The following is a 14,291-nucleotide window of genomic DNA, read 5'->3' on the forward strand; positions in this document are numbered from 1 at the left end:
CCTGCTCCGAGACGGGCCCTGGGTCGGCTCCGCCCATGGGGCTGAGCGCTGACCTGCTCGGGACGGGCCCTGGGTCGGCTCCGCCCATGGGGCTGAGTGCTGACCTGCTCGGAGACGGGCCCTGGGTCGGCTCCGCCCATGGGGCTGAGTGCTGACCTGCTCCGAGACGGGCCCTGGGTCGGCTCCGGCCTGCAGCTCTCAGAGGCACTACTCTTTGTCCCTGTCATTCAGGAGCAGAGACCACTTGTCCCTGTCACGAAGACAACGACTACTCGGAGGCCGGAGGAGCTGCACCGAGGGACAGAGGGGAGGCTCCAGCTGGACCTCTTGCAGAGAGAGGATCCAGGCGGCAGGCCGACCGCAGTCTTGCTTGGACATTTATTAGCAGAAATAAACAACTTTAAGGAAGTAAAAGAAGGCAGGGCTCAGGGGGTTAGGCGGAGGGTAAGGAACACACTGGCTCCGGGGGCTGTGCCCCTGTCAATAATATTTATTGACCTCTTCCTGCTGTGTTCAGCACGTATGTATTTAGCATGGTCGTCAGAAAAACCTTTCAACTTCTGTCCTGGGAATGGACTTCTGTCCAAAGGGCCTCCGGCCTATTCCTAACTCGAGGTCCCCACAGTCCCCACTGCTGTCGGCTGAGGCGCTGTGCCGAGACAGCCTGTCGGACTTCAGGGAGGACAGAGACACTTGGCTGGTGTAGCTGACCTGGTCCCAGGGTGTGGCCCTGGGGGAGTCCCACCGCCGGTTGTGCATGCCGATGTGCACGCTGACCTGGGACGCGGTCAGGGGCTTCATGTGGCCCTGGGCCTGGGCTTCGTACCTCTCCGCGTCAGGCTTCCTATAGCTGCAAAGCAAGAATCCGAGAGTAGAACCATTTGGACACAGGCTTCTGAGACATGAGGAAGGCCTCTCATCCACACCCTTCAATAACATGCAGCATTAAACTCCTGCGGGTCAGGTAAACTTCGCACAACTTAGAAATTTCCTATCCAAATGCCTGGCACATAATAGGTTGTCATTAACTTTCGTTAAATAAAAGCATAAGTAAATAAACATCTATTTTTAAAAAGGGAAAATGTTAATACACAGGGATCCTATGTCTAATACAATCTTAGGCCACAAAACAACATTTCAGTCAACAACGGACCACATATATGATAGAGAGAGGTCCCATAAGATTATAATGGAGCTGAAAAATCCCTGTCACCTACAGATGTCCTAGCCAGTGTGATGTCATATCACATTACTCACGTGTTTATGGTGAGGCTGGTATAAACAGACCCACTGTACTGACAGTTGTATAAAAGTATAGCACAAACGATTAGCACAGTACATAATACTTGATAATGATAATAAGCGACTATGTTCATGGCTTATGTATTTATCTACACTATACTTTTATTGTTAGAATGTGTCCTTTCCACGTAATAAAAAACGTTTGCTGGAAAACACTACGCCATCTTACACGGCAGCACCACCACAGCTGTCCGCTGCATCTCTTGACTGCATCCTTTTCTCTTGTGCTTGAATTGTTCTTGTTTTGTTTCATACGTAACATGCTGTAGAGGGTTGCAGCCTGGGAGCAACAGTTAATACCATAAAGCCTGATGTGAAATACGCTATACCATCTAGGTTTGTGTGAGCACATTCAGTGATGTTCACAAAAGAACAAAACTCATTTCCCTGGTTAACCACATCCCTACAGCCGAGCAGTGCATGCCTGTATCTATACAAGCAGCCCTTGAGTAGAATAACTAGTAGAGGCCAGCACGTTATGACGGCTAAGTGATAGATTATTTGCTCATGGTGCTAATAAATCATAATAAAAACACACACTTGGCTCTACGCAGGACTGTCCCTTTGGTCTTGGCCTTGGTGAATGAATCAGGGATCTGAGCATTGCTCACACCCACTGCTAGCCCAGGAGGCACAGTAGCCAGCCCCAGTCTGTCTTGTGCACGTGGAGTGAAAGGGCCCAGTGAATACAGCCCTGCCTGGGCACGTGCTCCTGCCGTGTGGGACTCACCACTTCAGCTGCAGCGACGAGAGAACCACAGACACGGAGGAGGCCGCCATGGCCGCTGAGCCCATCCATGGCTGCAGCACGATGCCAAAGGGCATGAAGACACCTGCCAGGGGGGGGACAAGACTCACTGCAGCCCAGAGGACAGAGCAGAGACGGAGGAGGCCGCCATGGCCGCTGAGCCCACCCATGGCTGCAGCACGATGCCAAAGGGCATGAAGACACCTGCCAAGGGGGGGACAAGACTCACTGCAGCCCAGAGGACAGAGCGGAGATGGCCCCTCAGCCAGGCTCAGAAGGCCCTTCCATGGCATGGCGCCCACATGTCCACAGCCTCCAAGGCAGGCTGTCTGACAGCTGGGCAGTACAGGGCACGGTCAAGGGGACTAGGGTCCTCCGCCTGCCCCAGCCCTGCTGGGCCATCACCAGTTCTGGGGGAAGCCTCAGGAGAGCAGCAGGGAGGGGAGCCAGCTGTCCTGAGGCACTGCAGCGACTGTGTGAGCACTCAGACCACACACTGCTTGTGACCACAGACCTGTCTGCATGGGTGGTCTTCCTTCAAGGCTCAAAACAACTCTTTAAAGCAGTGGTCCCCAACCCCTAGGCCGTGGACCAGTACCAGTCCATGGGCCATTTGGTACCGGTCCACAGAGAAAGAATAAATAACTTACATTATTTCCGTTTTATTTATATTTAAGTCTGAACGATGTTTTATTTTTTAAAAAATGACCAGATTCCCTCTGTTACATCCGTCTAAGACTCACTCTTGACGCTTGTCTTGGTCACGTGATACATTTATCCATCCCACCCTAAAGACCGGTCTGTGAAAATATTTTCTGACATTAAACCGGTCTGTGGCCCAAAAAAGGTTGGAAACCACTGCTTTAAAGGGCGATGAGTGTCAGGACCCAGGAAAGAGCCAGAAGGCTCAGTACCCATCCAGGGAAAGGTCTGTGGCAGAGGCACCACACAGGATGGGGTCAGCACCCTGGCCAGCTCCAGGAGCAGAAGGTACACCTGACCCCACTCCTTACCACCTACTCCCCCCTCTCCCCCAACCACCCCCCCCCAACCCCAGGCACAGGAGGCTGAGGGGGACAGGCTACTTACTCCTAACCCATTATGTGAGTCTGTCTCCTGTTAGCCCCTCAGACACAACGGGGGGCCTGAGTGGGAAAGTCATGCTTAATTAAACATTTTAGTTCTCAGCTCACAGAGCACCCTTTCCCTGCAGAAGTGTCTGAACTTTTCCCTATTGGGTAACACATATTCCACAGGAAAAAGAGGAGTTACAGAGCAGAAAAAACCCATCTCTTTCCATGGTCACTTTTGTGAGACAGAGTAAACCTTGGGCAGGATGAATTGTTAAGGTAAGTTTCTAAAACATCAATCACAGCACCTAGCACCTAGCATAACTATTAATAATGATTTTTCCAGAACGTATGTATACTAAATGATTCGGAAAATAGGGCAACAGTAAATAAACAGTCCACCACAGCACAGCTTCACAGAGAGAGCCAGAGTGAAGGATGGGTTGGGCTGTCTGCAGTTTCTCATTTACCTTTACAGATTTAGCAAGCAGAGACTATAATATACTCAACTCCTTTTAAAATGCTTCTGGCCGTAAGTTTGGCAGGAACCAAGCAGGCAGACAGCTGGGGTCAAAGGTAATGAAGCACAAGAGCCACCGCACCTGCTGCGATGGGGATCCCGACCAGGTTATAAATCAGTGCCAGCACCAGGTTGAGCCGTATTCTCCAGACAGTCCTCTTGGAGAGGTGAATGGCAGCAACCACGTCGAGCAGGTCGTTCTGTGGGAGAGTGCACTCGGTGAGTCAGGAGCGGTGGCCCACAGCCCTCACCACTCCCACCGCCGGGATGGGGCAGAGGAGACATGGCGGCTCACTCTGATGAGAACAACATCAGCCGCCTCAATGGCGACATCGGTCCCCGTCCCGATGGCAATGCCGACATCAGCCTGGGCCAGAGCCGGGGAGTCGTTGATCCCGTCTCCCACCATGGCGACTTTCTTCCCTTCCTTCTGGAGCTCCCGGACCTTCGCCACCTTGTGAGAAGGCAGCACCTCTGCAAAGACCTTGTTGATGCCAACCTGAAAGGAAAGGAAGCAGCAGTCAGGAAGGAAACAGATACGTGACAACACCAGGTGTGGGCGAAGCACAGGAAGAGTGGCAGAAACCCGAAAGCCACCCTGCCCACCCCACCTTGGCCTCTAGGTCCAGTAATGGCATCGGTTGCCAAGCCCTAGAGGTTCCAGGTCACATGCCAAATGTAGCCCTGATCCCACCCCAAGGCCAGGCAGTAGTAGGCTGGGGCCCTCAATGGTGTCCCGGCCTCCTAACCCTCTTCTCCGTATGCTGTCCCAGGATCTTTCCAAAAACAATAATCATTTGGTCATTTTACTCTCCTGCTCAAAGTTGTCTAGTGGACTCCAGTACCCTTAGGATGACATCTAAACTCCTTGGTCTGCCTCCCAAGAGCCCCCAAGAGCCTCACCCACCTCCAGCCCCTGCCTCTGGCCCAGCAGGCAGACAGTGAACCCTGCCCACCCAGTTCCCTGAGCTCCCCCAAGAGCCTCACCCACCTCCAGCTCCCTGCCTCTGGCCCGGCAGGCAGACAGTGAACCCTGCCCACCCAGTTCCCTGAGCCTCCCAAGAGCCCCCAAGAGCCCCACCCACCTCCAGCCCCTGCCTCTGGCCCAGCAGGCAGACGGCGAACCCTGCCCACCCAGTTCCCTGAGCCTCCCAAGAGCCCCCAAGAGCCTCACCCACCCCCAGCTCCCTGCCTCTGGCCCAGCAGGCAGACAGCGAACCCTGCCCACCCAGTTCCCTGAGCTCTCCCACTCGGGGCCACTGTGTGCCCCCAGGCGGCGCTCATGCTGCCTGTTCTGCCCCGGAAGGGACAGCATGTCTTCCCTCATCCTGGCTGGCCCTCTTCTCCATCAGACCGCCCCTGACTCAAGCACCCCCTCCCAAGGAGGCATCACCAGCCCCTGCCAGGCTGCAGGGTGAGCTGGCAGCTCCCACATGCCCTGGGCACTCCTCTGTTGAAGTACCAAGCTCTCAACTTATAGTCAGTCACTGGCCCACCCTCCCTATAGGATGGGAGCTCCTTGAGAGCAGGTGGCCTCTTCACTCCTGTGTAGCCTGTCATCACATGGGCGGGGCTTAATAATTGCTTGCTGAGTGGATAAATTGTTTAATCAAAAAAGACGGTAACTCAGTAAGTCCATCATTAGCAAGAAATGCCCAGTAAAGAGAGGTCCTGCTGCTTCCCTTGTAAGGAGCAATTCGTTTTAAAAGCATACAACTTTACACACATTTTTAGGAGGAGGGGTTTATATGCTTTCCAGGAATTTGCACTGGAGCTAACCCGTGCGGTGGGCCAGGCAAGCATGCACAGTGCTGCCTCAAAGCCCAGACCCAGAACCCAGGGCTGCCGGGGAACCACCCGGAATCCGTCACTCATCTGGTGCACACGAGGAGAAAGAGCTGAGCTAGCAAGACATTCCTTCAACAGAAAGACCACAAATGTGCTTATGTCGGCCCTCAAGCCAGGATATTTTCTTTTGCTCATTGGGAAGACTGGGAAACAGAGTATGAAGGAACCGCCTCTTTACGGCTGCAGCCAGTCCTGCATGAAGCCCAGCCCCAGTCTTCAGGGTGTGACCTTGGCCGCAGTGTCCCTGTGGGAGGCTCCATGGCCATGGAAGGGGTGGTGGGGAGGAAGCACCCAGCAGGGGTTGGGGGTCACAGACACAAAGCTGAGCGCTGGATGGACAGCCACTTACTTTCTTCTCAAACTGCTTCCACAAACTCAGGATCCTCTGAGAGCGGGAAGAGGGCCCGGCCCGTACCTGGGTGGCAATGGCTCTGGCTGTCTTGCGGTTGTCTCCCGTGATCAGCACCACGTCCACACCCATGCTCTTCAGTGTGTGCACTGCCAGGGCGGCCTCCTGCTTGACGGCGTCTGCGATGGCGATCATCCCACAGAGCACGCCTGGGGGACGCCCACAGTGAGTGTGCAGCCGCGGTGCTGAGGGGCAGGGCCCACTTTGGGGCGATGGCGATCATCCCACAGAGCACGCCTGGGGGACGCCCACAGTGAGTGTGCAGCCGCGGTGCTGAGGGGCGGTGCTGAGGGGCAGGGCCCACTTTGGGGCGATGGCGATCATCCCACAGAGCACGCCTGGGGGACGCCCTCAGTGAGTGTGCAGCCGCGGTGCTGAGGGGCGGGGCCCACTTTGGGGCGATGGCGATCATCCCACAGAGCACGCCTGGGGGACGCCCTCAGTGAGTGTGCAGCCGCGGTGCTGAGGGGCAGGGCCCACTTTGGGGCGATGGCGATCATCCCACAGAGCACGCCTGGGGGACGCCCGCAGTGAGTGTGCAGCCGCGGTGCTGAGGGGCGGGGCCCACTTTGGGGCGATGGCGATCATCCCACAGAGCACGCCTGGGGGACGCCCACAGTGAGTGTGCAGCCGCGGTGCTGAGGGGCAGGGCCCACTTTGGGGCGATGGCGATCATCCCACAGAGCACGCCTGGGGGACGCCTGCAGTGAGTGTGCAGCAGCGGTGCTGAGGGGCAGGGCCCACTTTGGGAGGGGGCAGGTTCCATGGTATCACGTTCCACGCAGAAACAAAGCACCGAATTATAGAATGTGATATGGTGTGATTCCTTTATAAAAAATTTAGATACACTGACAGGTGCATACAGAAATCTGGAAGGTCTACCAGTGTCAGCAGTGGCTCTGGGACGGGTAGGATAAGGAGTGATTCCATTTTCTTCTACAGGTCTCAGAATCTTCCACATTTTCCACAAGGCACATCTACTACTTTGTAGAGCATCTGGCTCATAACTCAATACACACTAGCTATTAAAATATGCAAAAACCTTAACAAGTACAAGAAAGTGATGAATGTCCAAATAGCAAGAAAATCAATGTTTCCTTTTTTTCTCATATAACAAAAAACACCTGTATAAAATTTATTGTTTTTATTATTATTATTATTTTTAGTGAATCTTTGAGATCCTGAAGCGGGAAGGCTTTCGAGGCCTGAGGTGTGACAGGAGCAGAGGGAGGGTGAGTGGTGGGTCAGGGGAATGACTCCTTCAGCCGAGCCACTACAGGCCTGACGAGCTGAGGAGCGGTGGGTCAGGGGGCATGGCTCCTTCGGCCGAGCCACTATAGGCCTGACCAGCTTAGGGGACTGTGGGTTTGCAAGGACTTGGGAGGCAGTTGGATGATGGGAGGAAGGAAAAAAGAGAACGGGAAAGAGGATGCACATGGCTGGGTCATCCAAAATACAGCAACATAAATTACTTCCTATTTGCACATAGTTTTCCTTCTAGTAGCAGAAAATAACACAAACAAAGTAAGACTCTAATCTATCTGAAACGCAAAGCCCGAGATAGAGCTGGGGCTAAGAGACAATTTTGAGAGGCTCTGAGGAAAGTCACAGGGATGTCATTGCGTAAGGCATGCTCGAGTTAAAGCTCATGGGAAGTGAACTGTTTGTCTGTGGTGCTGAGTGGGAAGCACAACTTGCACCGGCCAGCGTGGCGAGGAGCAGGCAGCAAAGGCGAAGACAGAATTCCAGGAGCAGGGAGGCCGATGCCAGGTCAGAGCTGGCCCTGGGGCAAAGGTGAGAGTGCAGGACAGGCCCTGGGCTGAGAATGACGTGAAAAAGAAGGCAGGGCACCCTTTCACACAGTAGAATGAAATTAAGAGAGAGGATGATTTATTGTTGTTTTAAAGAGTCAGAATCTATTTTTGCCTGACATCCCCAAGAAACGTCATTTGTGAGAGCAGAGAAAGACATGAGCAGAAAGGTACCATCAATGGCCACCAAGATGGCTGTCTGCCCTTCCATCTCATGGTCTGTCATGGCGTCACTGACGTCGCTGGAAATGGTTAAGCCGTTGCGCCTCATCCACTCCCGGTTTCCAATCAGCACCGAGAAAGTCTGGGGGGCATCATCTGTTCAATAGAGTCTGTGGTTATTCCCAAATAGTGCAGTTTCATGGTGGAAAGTTATTAAAAACAGTAGAATGCTTTTAAAGAACAAAATACCTGTTTAACCATTCTGAGAAACTGTAACCTAGTATGCAGCTCTCGGAACACCAGCTATGGGACCAAGAGACAAAGTATAATCGTGTGTAGACATGTAGGTATGAATTAAATCGGGTTGTGAAAATGTTGCAAACATGTCACACATTATGTGGTGTACTTTGCTTTCAGAGGGATCTGCCGCTAATGTTTCAGGTGGTCATTTTTCCAGCACCAAAGCACGTGGTGACGAGATTCACCACGCTTGCTATAGATGACCCAAGGTGAACCAGTACACAGTTCATCTGCTCCTACGAAACATTTTAAAGCTATACCTCCTAAATGGCCAGGCAACACCTGTTGCCTTCTATGTGTGCCAGTAACTTAGGCATCACGGCATGGGCCAATCCCTGGACGCTAAATGGCAAGGTCACTGCAGGGCTTTAAGTTGCTAGAAGGTGGTAGATGGCTTCTACCAGCGGGCTTCTAGCTGGGAAGATGGCTTCTTCTAACAGTAGAGTCTCAATCGAAATTCAGTACTAACATACTTAAGAGAAAACAGTTTGTTTTTTGGTTTTTGGGGCAGGGTGTTTCCACACTCTTATGCTGATGGCCACCAAGCTATCCTTAGAATAAGAATGGCCACTACTCAAAAGCAGCTGTCACTCCAGTGTCCCTTCTTAGCATGAATGACCACGTCCATTGGCTTTCCCCGACCGTTGCCAGCTCTGTAAATATAAACGTTCCCATCAGAGTTTTACCACATGGAGAGTGTCCTTTTTAGGAAGAACAAAGAATCCCCATCTGTCAACTCTGTAGCTCACGAGAAGCAAGGCTAACTCCGGATAAGAGGAGACTCTACAGATTTGCAGTATGCCACTTTTGTCTACCATTGGCATGGAGATTCAGAGATCTCAAAGGGCACAAGAGAAACTGCAGGCTTTCCTGGGGAGGAAGGTGTGCAGCACACCTGCTGTGAGCCACCTCTCCCCATGGCAGGGGAGCCAGGGGGCGTGCCTGGCACGGTACTCTCTGTGGTTTGGCACGCTGCCACCTGACCCAGCCAGATGCAATTCCTGTCCAGTCAAACAATAGAGACAAAGGCCAGGGATACCTGTTTCCGCGGGGACACTGCCAACCCCACTCGGATGAGCAGCCCGCTGGCTCGGGGGCACGCTGTGGGCCAGGACGCCATCCACGCTGCTGACCTTGCAGCCAATCCCGCAGCCAGGCACAGCCTGGAAGTCCATGCAGTATCCCAAGGCCTCTGTGCCAAGTTCCTGTGCAGGAAGAGAACAGGGGGAGGAACCTGGGAACAGAGCGGGGGAGGCGAGAGAAGGCAGGGCAGGGTCCCGAGAGGGGCGAGGGCCAGGGAGAGAGCAGCCCCACCCAGGAATGAAGAGGGAAGGAGGGGTGGGGAGTAGAATTGCAGGAGAAGGTGAGAAAACTGACCATGAACTCAGCAATTCCTTTCTCTTCGCTGACACAGACATTATAACGATTAAATTGAACAAAATTAGAGGGCCTAAACTCTCTCCCTAGGTGGATGTCTCACAGTACCGGACAGGCTGCAGTCCAGAAAGGAGAAAGGCAAAGCACATCAGACCCCTTAAATTAAGGGTGGGGTGGTATAGAGGTGCCAGAGAGAGGGAAGATTTTATTTGTATGTCCCAAGTCATTTCATTAAAATGATGGAATGGGCAAGTGGTAACAAAGCTGTTCTGCGGCTACCGAGAGAACGGCTCGTTGGCAGCCCTGGGGCGGGCGGTGGGCGGGAGGGAACGTGAGGCTCGGCTCTCACTGGGGTTCACGACGCAGCAAGCGGGGGGCTGAGGGTGCGCAGAACTCCTCCTGCCCCCTCAGTAGATGAGAGGGGAAGTGGTGGTCTGTCTGACCCTACATGAAGGACAAACACACAAAATGAGATTCTGGAAGGTTCCCTGTCCAGGAAGAGTTGCCAACTTGTTTAAAGGTATACTTGTTTTTGCTCACACCATTTAAACACGGGGGCGGGGGCAATGTTTTGGCACATTCTGCTCCTTCTATACTCAGATTGAAAATAGAGAAAATTAAATAGGACCTTTTATCCAGAAAGATCAAAAGATGAATGCATCCCTGTTAACTGTGCCAAGAACCCACCGGGTGCTCAGCTTCCTTCTCTCTGTTGGTTCCTTTTCATTTCAGTTCCCAACTGATCGGAGACTTGGGGTCTCCCTCCTGACCTCAAGACTCTTATTAGTTTTTGTGTCCCTTTCCACTAAGCACTCATAAAGGACTGAATTTATGCACCATCTGTCTTCTCCGCCTGACCAGCCAGTAGCTCCCAGAGGGCCGAGTTCCCAGCGTACTAGCTGGTCCCGAGTACAAATGCTCAGTAAATGTTCCATAAATGACTATTAACATGGAGCTGTTCTGGGGATGATCTGGAAATGTGAAAAGGGACCAACCCTGAGAGCCACACCTCCACTGGCTCCAGGGTGCCTGCTAAGTGCTTTTCCAGATCCCACCAGCCAAGACCTTCAGGAAGGCAGTGAGCTCCAGAGCCAGCGGCAGCAGGGAGGAAAAGCCCGTCAGCAGGAAGAACACAGAGGCTGGGGCCTCGGCCTCAGCGCGGGAGAGGGCACGGGAGGAGGGGGAGGGGAGGGAGGAGCCATGCCCAGGTCTACGCACCTCTTTACAGTATTTGGTGACGGCCACGCCCAAGGGGTGCTCGCTGCTGGCTTCTGCAGTCCCCACCACAGCAAGAACCTTCCTGAGGGGCAGCGTGGCTGCATCCACGAGCAAGAGGACCTGCATGACCTTGGGGACCCCATGGGTGATGGTGCCAGTTTTGTCAAACATCACAGTCTTTATCTGCCAGAACAACCAACCACATCTCGGTTACCACAAATACAGGTGGAAGAGACTCTGACCCCCGCACCGTCTTAAGGCAGAACTTTATTCAAACTCCTTTAAGCAGACAACACTCTTTATTCTATGACATAACTGTCTGCAATCCATCCCAAGGTTCAACCACTCCCTTGCAAAAAACACTGTTTCCCTCTCTGCCCAGTCAACAAATTCCACTTTGTGGCTTAACCTTAGCCAGGCTGCGCCGGAAACTCGCTCTGATGTGACAGGAGACAGCATGCCACCATCCTACAGGAGCACCGGCAGACTTCTCCTGTCAGATCAGGAGCCAGGTTTCTGGGAGGTGGCCTGTCCCCCTACCTGCTGCCATCTGCTGAGCCACGCACGGTTTCCCTGGCCTGCAAAGTGCAAAAGTCTACTGGGGATAAAGCTCTTGGACTCCAAGGTCATGGAAGGGAATGTTCCTTAGCCACAAGGAACCACTGGAGCCAGCTTTCAGACCTGCCCCACTCGGCCAATGGGAGCTCTGCACCAGTCTCCACGGTGGGCTCAGCCACTCAGCAGCAGCCACACTGGTACCTGTGAGTACACAGCCAGAGACCAGTCCCTGGGCTCAGGCCATCCCAAGCCCCAGAGAAAGTCAGCTGCTTGCTGTGTGCAGACTGTGTCCCACAAGCATGGTTCTTCCTTACTTAGCAAATCAGAGACTCAGCTTTTTGTTTCTGCTGCTGAGTGTTGGCTTCTTCAACACTACAACTGGCCTGATACCAACAAGTCCTGCCTCCTTTTAGTCCACGCTTCATTCTGTAGCTGATCTTCCCAACAAGTGACCAGTCACATCACACGCGTGCTTTGAACCCCTCCATGGCCCCGTGTCGTTCTTTGGATTAAGTTCTGAATCCTTTAATAAACCACCCAGGCCTTCCAAGGCCCCTCTCTGCACTCCCCTTCCCTCAGCAGCCTGCTCTCCTATCAGTTGCTCTCCCCGCAGTGATTTTCTTTCAGTTCCTCATTCATCATTCAGCAAACACCGGTTATGTGTGCGGAATGTGCCAGGCACTGGGCAAGGTGCTGGGGACATGACGGTGGGAGAGCATCTGGGGTGCAGCGGGACTGCCCTCCCTCCCCCCCTCACCCCGCCCTTTCCACGTGCTGCTCCCACTGCCACAACACTTCCCACGTGCTGCTCCCACTGCCACAACACTTCCCACGTGCTGCTCCCACTGCCACAACACTTCCCAACCTTCACTGTCTGCCCAACTCACTCAACTGCCGGGGCCCTGCTTAACCTCTGTGTTTCCTTCCCGGGCCCCCTGCACCACCCTCGTGCCCAGCCCAGCGCACACAGTCTAGGGCAGGCCCTGTTAAACTGACCTCAGGGCATCTTCCCTGCCTTCACCCCTGTCCTTCCCCATCCTTCACAGCCAAGGGCAGGGCCGGGGCCACGCACAGGACCACACACAGGACCACATGGCACATGCTCAGTAAACACCGAATAAACCAGTGGAAGGTTAAGGAAGCACCCAAGGCTGTTGATTAGATTAAACCAACTAATATTTATGAAGTTTAATTCTGTACTGTCAGCTGCTGCTATCAATTCTCCAGTCCCAGCTTCCTGTTTTACATAATTAACAGTGCTATCCTTGGGCCTCTTCCAGCTTTCTCTCTTAATGCAAAATTTAAACAAGATACTGTTTTCACTAGATTCACTAAGTTTAAAAAAAAATCACGTAGAAAACAGCTATAAAATCATCCCAGCCAAGAACCCCAAGGATGGCTGGGAGCACTGCAGCGCTGGCCGACCTTGTGGGCCGTCTCCAGGGGCTTGCCTCCTTTGATGAGGATGCCGTTCTGGGCAGCCACACCAGTGCCCACCATGACCGCCGTGGGCGTCGCCAAGCCCAGGGAGCAGGGGCAGGCAATGCACAACACTGTGATGGACGTCTGGAATGCAAACCGGATGATCACCTCTGCCTGGGAGATGTGCTTGTTGGGGGTCTGAAAAGAGAAAAGAGAGGCAGGTGGAGAGGGAACTGAGACATTACCCAGAATCTTGATCACAGCTGTCTTCTTTGTAAACCCAAAGCACACAAAATATGGGTCCCTTTACAGGTATGGTGGCACCTATTGGCATTATTATTATTTGCGTTCTGACATTTTGAGTTGTCCTGGTTTATTTTTTTTAAATGGCTGATGTCTCTAGAGTATAATCAGGAGATACTATATTCACTTGATTACAATAAAAAGCATGTTTTCTAAATCATGGATATAGACCACAATCTCGTTAGCTTCCGCCTACCCATTATTCTTTGATTCTGAAAGGCAGGGTTCTAAAATAAGATACATTATTAAAGGGTCATTTAATTTTCATAGGAATAGGTGGATTTGGGTAAGGGGACATGTTGCAATTCTTAGAGGTTAAGATATTTAAAAAAAAAAACGAAACAAAACAGTAACTCTTATAAAAATAACACCTGGCATTCTGAAGAGACTGGGTGACATCTAGAAGTGGACATGAACCTGTCCCTGCAATGACTCTATGCAGCACAGCAGTAACAGAATCTTAAAGGAACATGCAGTACCTCATTGCCAGCATCCTCCCTGATAGTGCAGAGAAAACAGAAGAAGCCACAGTGAGACGGAAGGGCAGGGAGCAGCAGGAACCCACACATTCCAGCTTGTTCAGGACTGCGTTTCCCCCAGCCACATGCCCAGGAGCTGAGCTCCCACAAAAGCAGAAATTTTAGGCAAGCAGGTGCCATAGTAGCCAGTGGCAAATTCCAGGAATATAGTCACAGGTCACTCTTAAAAGCACTGAGGAGTCAGATGTCAGAAAATGTATAACTTAATACATTTTTCATTTTATGATACAACATTTGAGGGAGAAAAATGACATATTAGTGAATGACATGCACTCCAAGAATATGGCATGCCTTTAATTCCGGATAAAACTTTTTGCTTTTTTTTTTTTTTTTTTTTGTGGCAGAGACAGAGAGTCAGAGAGAGGGACAGACAGACAGGAAGGGAGAGAGAGATGAGAAACACCAATTCTTCACTGCAGTTCCTTAGTTGTTTATTGATTGATTTCTCATATGTGCCTTGACTGGGGGGCTACAGCAGACCAAGTGACCCCTTGCTCGAGCCAGCGACCTTGGGCTCAAGCTGACAAGCCTTGCTCAAACCTGATGAGCCTGCGCTCAAGCTGGCGACCTCAGGGTCTCGAACCCAGGTCCTCTGCGTCCCAGTCCGATGCTCTATTCACTGAGCCACCGCCTGGTCAGGCTGGGTAAAACATTTTTAAAAATACATTATCTGTTCCATAGTTGCAGCTTCTTACTCCATGCCT

At 52.3% G+C, this 14,291-nt stretch overlaps 1 protein-coding gene across 11 annotated transcripts in view; it reads right to left on the reverse strand.

The window, feature by feature from the left end:
* Nucleotides 1–285: 285 nt before the first annotated feature.
* Nucleotides 286–14,291, reverse strand: part of ATP7B (ATPase copper transporting beta) — a 77,094-nt gene continuing 63,088 nt past the window's right edge. For 8 of the 11 annotated variants that reach the window (XM_066380946.1, XM_066380945.1, XM_066380942.1 and 5 more), the window contains 9 exons: nt 12,749–12,943; nt 10,766–10,948; nt 9,210–9,375; nt 7,883–8,026; nt 5,838–6,046; nt 3,936–4,139; nt 3,723–3,840; nt 2,033–2,135; nt 286–850 (listed from right to left, as the gene is read on the reverse strand). In XM_066380946.1, coding sequence (XP_066237043.1) covers nt 541–850; nt 2,033–2,135; nt 3,723–3,840; nt 3,936–4,139; nt 5,838–6,046; nt 7,883–8,026; nt 9,210–9,375; nt 10,766–10,948; nt 12,749–12,943 — 1,632 coding nt within the window. In that variant the 3' untranslated portion in view covers nt 286–540. Of the gene's footprint in view, nt 851–2,032; nt 2,255–3,722; nt 3,841–3,935; nt 4,140–5,837; nt 6,047–7,882; nt 8,027–9,209; nt 9,376–10,765; nt 10,949–12,748; nt 12,944–14,291 lie in introns of all 11 variants that reach the window. The other 3 variants (XM_066380948.1, XM_066380943.1, XR_010751053.1) reach the window with 2 other exon arrangements.

Source organism: Saccopteryx leptura, chromosome 4 (genome assembly GCF_036850995.1).
Source record: "Saccopteryx leptura isolate mSacLep1 chromosome 4, mSacLep1_pri_phased_curated, whole genome shotgun sequence".
In the NCBI taxonomy this organism is placed as follows: Eukaryota; Metazoa; Chordata; class Mammalia; order Chiroptera; family Emballonuridae; genus Saccopteryx; species Saccopteryx leptura.